The 7,500-nt window shown below is 47.2% G+C and overlaps 1 protein-coding gene across 1 annotated transcript in view; it reads left to right on the top strand.

Moving 5' to 3' along the window:
- Positions 1-1,773: 1,773 nt before the first annotated feature.
- klhdc3 (kelch domain containing 3) overlaps positions 1,774-7,500 on the top strand; it is a 29,478-nt gene continuing 23,751 nt past the window's right edge. Inside the window, exons 1-2 of the mRNA XM_043254649.1 lie at positions 1,774-1,907; positions 7,397-7,500. The exon at positions 7,397-7,500 is cut by the window's right edge and continues 110 nt beyond it. Of these exons, the coding sequence (XP_043110584.1) occupies positions 7,442-7,500 (59 nt within the window). The 5' untranslated portion in view covers positions 1,774-1,907; positions 7,397-7,441. The remainder of the gene's footprint in view (positions 1,908-7,396) is intronic.

A 7,500-nucleotide genomic window follows, 5' to 3' on the forward strand; every position in this document is an offset into this window, starting at 1 on the left:
CCAGAGTTTACGGTAGCAATAAAACCCATACGGGTGTATGCTCTTCATGAAACATACACTTATCTTGGACATAAAATCAATATTGCAGGAGAGTGGAAAGAGCAAGTAGGCCTCATTTTTTCAGAGTTTACGTCCAAGCTGGACCTGATTAATGAATGTCCACTACCACTGAACATGAAGCTGGAGGCTATCAGACAGGTGGCGCTGTCTAAAATACAGCATCTGTTCCATAACGTTCATATTCAACAAAGAGTGTTAAATGAAATGGACAACAAAACAGTGAGCTTAGTGCGAAAGTGGTTTGGACTGAATACACACAGCACTCGTGACATCATCTTTCATCCTCAGAGAGAAGGAGGGTTGGGGGTACCAAACATCTCATGGATCTACACCAGCACAAGGATCTCCCACCTTCTAAACATGCTGAATAATGATGATAAACAGGTTCGAGAGCTGGCTCGATCCTCTCTCTTCTTAGATCTAAAGAGACGCAAGGTGCCGCTGGCTAGGGACTCAGAGCCTCACTTCTTGGGCTTTAAAAGAAAACCCAGCGGGAAACTGGACACTCACTCGGCTGGGTTCGGTGTCTGGTCAGATTGGCCAGACCTAAATGACCTTTGTGTTCGGTCTGGAGTCCTGCTGGAGTGGGTGAGGTCTGACTCTGAGAGTGTGAAAGTCTCAGAAGATATCATCACGGACCCGCTGACCACTGTCAGAGCTACAGCAGTATACGGCGATGACAACCACCTGTTAACATCTGCAGGAGCCCGCCGAACTCTCCTAGATCTGCATCGACAGCAACAAAAACAACACTGGACTGGACTGAAGCTCCAGGGGAAGCTTGCATGTCTTCCCTCTGCGGATCACTCGGTGTCTCACTCATTTCTTAAGAACACTGCTCTCAGTGAAGACATCATTGTTTTCACAGTGAAGGCCAGACTGCAGGTTCTTCCTACTAGACTTAACCTTTCTATCTGGTTTCCAACTGTACAGGTACCTCACTGTCTGCATCACACCACAGAACAGATCACAGAGACATTGTCACACATCTTAAACGCTTGTCATGCTTATAAAGGTATGTACATAGCACGTCACGACAGAATAGTGGACCTGATTGTGAAGGATGTCTCAAAGTATTTTTCACCATCAGTAAGAATATACAAGCACTCTTGTGTAAAACCATTTATGTTTCGTAGTCTCAGCAGTAACTCTGAAGTCTTTTCTCGTCTGTCTGCTAACACACCAGATGTTGTGATGATTGATGAAGACAGTAGAGAGGTGTTTGTTCTGGAGGTGGCTTGTGTCTTTGACTCCAGTATAGAGGAAGCCTTCATGACTAAAGTTATTAAATATCAATCGCTCCTCAACACTGTGTCAGAAGTGGGTTATCGAGGCAGACTACTTGTTTTTGTATTTGGAAGTCTAGGACATGTGCATAGGCTGGTTGTAAGGGGCCTTCAACAACTTGGGATGCCGAAAAAGAGGGCTAAACACCTGGCTAAATACTGTGCCTTGTCTGCTATTATGGGCAGTCGTCATATATGGAGGAGACGCTGTTATTTATATCCATAACATTTAACAGGCTGGACATTGTAGTGACTTTTTTTTTTTTTTTGTATGCCATGATTGTTGACATGTATTTAACTGCATCTGAAATATTTATGTCCTTGTAGAATATTTATTTTAAGTGGACTTAAATAAATCGGTAAAATGTGTGTGTGTGTGTGTGTGTGTGTGTGTGAGTGTGTGTGTGTGTGTGTGTGTGTGTGTGTGTGTGTGTGTGTGTCTGTGTGTGTGTGTGTGTGTGTGTGTGTGTGTGTGTGTGTGTGTGTTGTGTAAAGACCGTGTTTCTTCCGCTAGAGGGCGCTAGCGCGGGTTCATTATTTTTTATCATTAGCACTCGGAAGGTAAGATGAGATTCTGTTCATCATCATCAGCTCTTATTAACATCACATTCATATCTAATCTCTTCATTGAGCCGCTTTGAGGTGGAAGCTGTTCCGTTCTGTCATCTGTCCGTGTTTTAATCGCTTCGTTTACGCTGCTGAATGTTTTTTAGCTGCTTTAGCTCGGTTAGCCGGACTGGCTAATAATGACCCTCGATCCCGGACACATTAATAATTATCTTTCGGCTGAATGTCATGTTGTGATTTCATGTCGTGATGCCAGCGCAGTTTTGAGGAAACCTATCTGGTTCTGATCTGGTGATTTGAGCAGTTTGTGTGGAGAAGTTGTGTTGACAGCTAACGAGCTAACAGCACTTGACAGATGTGTTTGCTCTTATAATATTTTATGTAATTAAAATCAAAGAGTCGTTTAGTGAATAAATGACTCTGATTCACCATCGAGTGTCTTCAGGACGAAGACAGACACACGTTGTGTTTATTCTGCCATCATGTTTAACGTTCAGGTAAAAAGACCTTTTTTATTATTACAGACAGACACGTGTGAGCTTATTTCTTATAAATCACATTAAAGCTGTTGAGATTTTGAAATAAAGAGCTCTTTTAAGCCTTCATGAAATCAAACATCATTGTTTTAAACTGCAGTGATTGGTCGTGTCTCTATATATAACCTGTCATTTAAAGGTTAAAGGTCTTTCTCTGGACCTGTTCCAAACCTAGTTAGTCGCCACCTACATAGGCAGCAGTTCTGGTCGTGATGGTCATGTTCTCAGAAGGCTCTTTTATTCTGACGCTATACATGTTGGCAGCTCGCTGTGTTTTGAGACGCAGCCGTGTCATTGGAGTCGCTGATGATGGACCGTTGTGTTTCTCTAAATATATTCTGGCATGTGCCTCCAGAGATATGATTATATATTTATACTCTGCAGAGCTGCTTAAACTCACATTGTGTTCGATGATCGTCTCCAGTTCCTCTGTTCCTCACACACAGAACATCAGGCCTGCTCAAAACAATAAAAATGAGCTGAAAATTTAGAAAATGTGCTCCAGGCCATCCAAGATAAGTGTGTTTCTTCATCAGATGTGTAGAAATGTTGGCTGTGAATGGGTGCCGTCAGAATGAGAGACCAAACAGCTGATAAAAACATCTCAGTTATCCACAGCTCTCCAGTCCATCGGTTGACAAACTAAAACAGCTCTAAACAAATACAGGGCTGGACTTTGATGCGAGACACAGCAGGAGATAAAACACTGTTTTACTGGAAGAAAAAAGAGGTTTTATGGATTATGGACTCTTATTTTAGCCAGACAAAATAATGTCAAAAACATAATCATAAACTAAACTGGCTGATCAGGACCTGATGGATAAATGCATTGAACACTGATCTGAGTAAATAAAAATAACAGTCAGTACTTCTCTCTCTCTCTGTGTCAGTACTTCAATAATTTCAATTCATCATTTTTATTTCTATAGTACTTTTAACAACATAGGTTTCATCAAAGCACTGAACAGAATAAAGTAGAAGAGTACAATGACAGGGATGTATAATGAAGAGAGAGAACAGTTAGTTATTAAATGCAGAGACGGTCTCTGGAATCAATTCAATGATAACCACTAGAAGTTAAGTGTCCCCAACAAAGAAGACAGAGGAACCAGAACCCCATCCATACAGAATGAAGAAAAAACACCTTGGGAGAAACCAGACTCAGTTGAGACCAGTTCTCCTCTGACCGGACGCCCAGCACTTAACTTCCTGTTCAGTTTTAAACACAGCTGCGTCAGATAGTGTGACTTCTCTCTGTGTGTCAGTGTTAATCTCTTCCTCCTCCTCCTCCTCCTCTTCCTCCTCCTCTTCCTCTTCCTCCTCTTCCTCTTCCTCCTCTTCCTCTCTCCTCCTCTTCCTCTTCCTCCTCCTCCTCCTCCTCCTCTCTCTTCCTCTTCTCTCCTCCTCCTCCTCCTCCTCCTCCTCCTCCTCCTCTTCCTCTTCCTCCTCTTCTTCCTCTTCCTCCTCCTCCTCCTCTTCCTCCTCATCCTCTTTCTCCTCTTCCTCCTCTTCTTCCTCTTCTTCCTCTTCCTCCTCCTCTTCCTCTTCCTCCTCATCCTCTTCCTCCTCCTCTTCTTCCTCTCTTCCTCTTCTCCTCTTCTTCCTCCTCCTCCTCCTCCTCCTCTTTTTCCTCTTCCTCTTCCTCCTCTTCTTCCTCTTCCTCTCTCCTCCTCCTCCTCCTCCTCCTCTTCTTCCTCTTCCTCCTCCTCCTCTTCCTCTTCTTCCTTTTCCTCCTCCTCCTCATCCTCTTCCTCCTCTTCCTCCTCTTCTTCCTCTTCTTCCTCATCCTCTTCCTCCTCTTCTTCCTTTTCCTCCTCTTCTTCCTCTTCCTCTCCTCCTCTTCTTCCTCTTCCTCTTCCTCCTCTTCCTCTTCTTCTCCTCTTCTTCTTCTTCCTCTTCCTCTTCTCTTCTTCCTCTTTCCTTCTCTCTTCTTCCTCCTCTTTCCTCTTCCTCCTCCTCCTCTTCCTCTTCCTTCTCTTCTTCCTCTTTCCTCTTCCTCCTCCTCTTCCTCTTCCCTCTTCTTCTTCCTCTTCTTCCTCTTCTTCTTCCTCCTCTTCTTCTTCTTCCTTCTCTCTTCTCCTCTTCTCTTCCTCTTCCTCATCCTCTTCCTCCTCTTCTTCCTCTTCTCCTCCTCCTCCTCCTCCTCCTCTTCTTCTTCTTCCTCTTCCTCTTCTTCCTCTTCCTCCTACTCTTCTTCCTCTTCCTCCTCCTCTTCCTCTTCCTCCTCTTCCTCCTCCTTTTCCTCCTCCTCTTCTTCCTCCTCTTCCTCTTCCTCTTCCTCCTCCTCTTCCTCTTCCTCCTCTTCCTCCTCCTCTTCTTCCTCCTCTTCCTCTTCCTCCTCTTCTTCCTCTTCTCCTCCTCCTCCTCCTTCCTCCTCATCCTCTTTCTCCTCTTTCTCCTCTTCCTCCTCTTTCTCCTCTTCCTCCTCTTCTTCCTCTCCTCTCCTCCTCTCCTCTTCCTCCTCATCCTCTTCTTCCTCCTCTTCTTCCTCTTCCTCCTCTTCTTCCTCTTCCTCCTCCTCCTCCTCTTTTTCCTCTTCCTCTTCCTCCTCTTCCTCCTCTTCCTCTTCCTCCTCTTCTTCCTCTTCCTCCTCCTCCTCCTCTTATTCCTCTTCCTCCTCCTCTTCCTCTTCTTCTTCTTCCTTTTCCTCCTCCTCCTCATCCTCTTCCTCCTCTTCTTCCTCTTCCTCTTCCTCCTCATCCTCTTCCTCCTCTTCTTCCTCTTCCTCCTCTTCTTCCTCTTACTCCTCATCCTCTTCTTCCTCATCCTCTTCCTCCTCCTCCTCTTCCTTTTCCTCCTCTTCTTCCTCTTCCTCCTCTTCTTCCTCTTCCTCTTCCTCCTCTTCTTCCTCTTCCTTCTCCTCTTCTTCCTCCTCTTCTTCCTCTTCTTCCTCCTCCTCTTCCTCTTCCTTCTCTTCTTCCTCTTTCTCTTCCTCCTCCTCTTCCTCTTCCTTCTCTTCTTCCTCATCCTCTTCCTCCTCTTCTTCCTCTTCCTCATCCTCTTCTTCCTCTTCCTCTTCCTCCTCTTCTTCCTCTTACTCTTCCTCTTCCTCCTCTTCTTCCTCTTCTTCCTCTTCCTCCTACTCTTCTTCCTCTTCCTCCTCCTCTTCCTCCTCCTCCTCATCCTCTTCCTCCTCTTCTTCCTCTTCCTCCTCCTCTTCTTCCTCCTCCTCTTCCTCTCTTCTTCCTCTTCCTCCTCCTCTTCTTCCTCCTCTTCTTCCTCTTCCTCCTCCTCTTCTTCCTCTTCCTCTTCCTCCTCCTCTTCCTCTTCCTCCTCTTCTTCCTCTTCCTCTTCCTCCTCTTCCTCCTCTTCTCCTCTTTCTCCTCTTCTCTCTTCCTCTTCCTCCTCCTCTCCTCTTCCTCTTCCTTTCTCTTCTTCCTCATCCTCTCCTCCTCCTCTCCTCTTCCTCCTCTTTCTCCTCTTCCTCCTCTTCTTCCTCTTCTCCTCCTCCTCTCCTCTTCCTCCTCATCCTCTTTCTCCTCTCCTCTCCTCCTCTTCCTCTTCCTCCTCCTCTTCCTCCTCTTCTTCCTCCTTCCTCTTCCTCCTCTTCTTCCTCTTCCTCCTCCTCCTCTTCTTCCTCTTCCTCTCCTCTTCCTCTTCCTCTTCCTCTTCTTCTTCCTCTCTCTTCCTCCTCTTCCTCCTCCTCTCCTCCTCCTCCTCTCTTCCTCTTCCTCCTCCTCTTCTCTTCTTCTTCCTCTCTTCCTCCTCATCCTCTTCCTCCTCTTCTTCCTCTTCCTCCTCCTCTTCCTCTTCTTCTTCCTCTTCCTTCTCTCTCTTCCTCCTCTTCTTCCTCTTCTTCCTCTTCTCCTCCTCCTCCTCTTCCTTCCTCTTCCTTCTCCTCTTCCTCCTCTTCTTCCTCTTCCTCCTCCTCTTCCTCTTCCTCCTCTTCTTCCTCTTCCTCCTCCTCCTCTTCTTCCTCTTCCTCCTCCTCCTTCCTCCTCCTCCTCCTCTTCCTCCTCCTCTTCTTCCTCTTCCTCCTCTTCTTCATCCTCTTCTTCCTCTTCCTCCTCCTCTTCCTCCTCCTCCTCTTCCTCCTCCTCCTCTTCTCCTCTCTTCCTCTTCTTCCTCTTCCTCCTCCTCCTCTTCTTCTCTTCTTCCTCTCCTCCTCTTCTTCATCCTCTTCTTCCTCTTCTTCCTTTTCCTCCTCCTCTTCTTCCTCTTCCTCCTCTTCTTCCTCCTCCTCCTCCTCCTCTTCCTACTCCTCTTCCTCTTCCTCTCTCTTTTCCTCTTCCTCCTCCTCTCTCCTCCTCTTCCTCCTCTTCTTCCTCTTCTTCCTCCTCCTCCTCCTCCTCTTCCTCCTCTTCTTCCTCTTCCTCCTTCCTCCTCTTCTTCTCCTCTCCTCTCCTCCTCTTCCTCTTCCTCCTCCTCTTCTTCTCTCTTCTCCTCTTCTTCCTCTTCTCTCTCTTCCTCTTCCTCCTCTTCTTCCTCTTCCTCTTCTCCTCTTCCTCTCTTCCTCTTCCTCCTCCTCTTCTCTTCCTCATCCTCTTCTTCCTCTCTCATCCTCTTCCTCCTCTCTCTTCCTCTTCCTCCCTCCTCTCCTCTTCCTCCTCTTCTTCCTCTTCCTCCTCCTCCTCCTCTTCTTCCTCTTCCTCCTCCTCCTCTTCCTCCTCTTCCTCCTCCTCTTCCTCCTCTTCTTCCTCTTCCTCTTCCTCCTCTTCTTCCTCTTCCTCCTCCTCCTCTTCTTCCTCCTCTTCTTCCTCTCCTCCTCCTCCTCCTCTTCTTCCTCTTCCTCCTCCTCTTCTTCCTCCTCCTCCTCCTCTCTTCTCCTCCTTCCTCCTCCTCTTCCTCCTCCTCTTCCTCCTCCTCTCCTCCTCTTCTCCTCCTCTTCTTCCTCTTCCTCCTCCTCCTCCTCATCTTCTTCCTCCTCTTCTTCCTCTTCCTCCTCCTCCTCCTCCTCTTCTTCCTCTTCCTCCTCCTCCTCTTCCTCCTCCTCCTCCTCCTCCTCAGTGGTGATGTCAGTGCAGGCGTGATGGTTTAGCGCAGCGGTCAGCCATGGCCGAGCGTGGGATGTTACGCTGGACGGTGCACCTGGAGGGCGGCCCACGGAGGGT

The sequence above is a fragment of the Puntigrus tetrazona genome, chromosome 13, assembly GCF_018831695.1.
Source record: "Puntigrus tetrazona isolate hp1 chromosome 13, ASM1883169v1, whole genome shotgun sequence".
Lineage (NCBI taxonomy): Eukaryota > Metazoa > Chordata > Actinopteri > Cypriniformes > Cyprinidae > Puntigrus > Puntigrus tetrazona.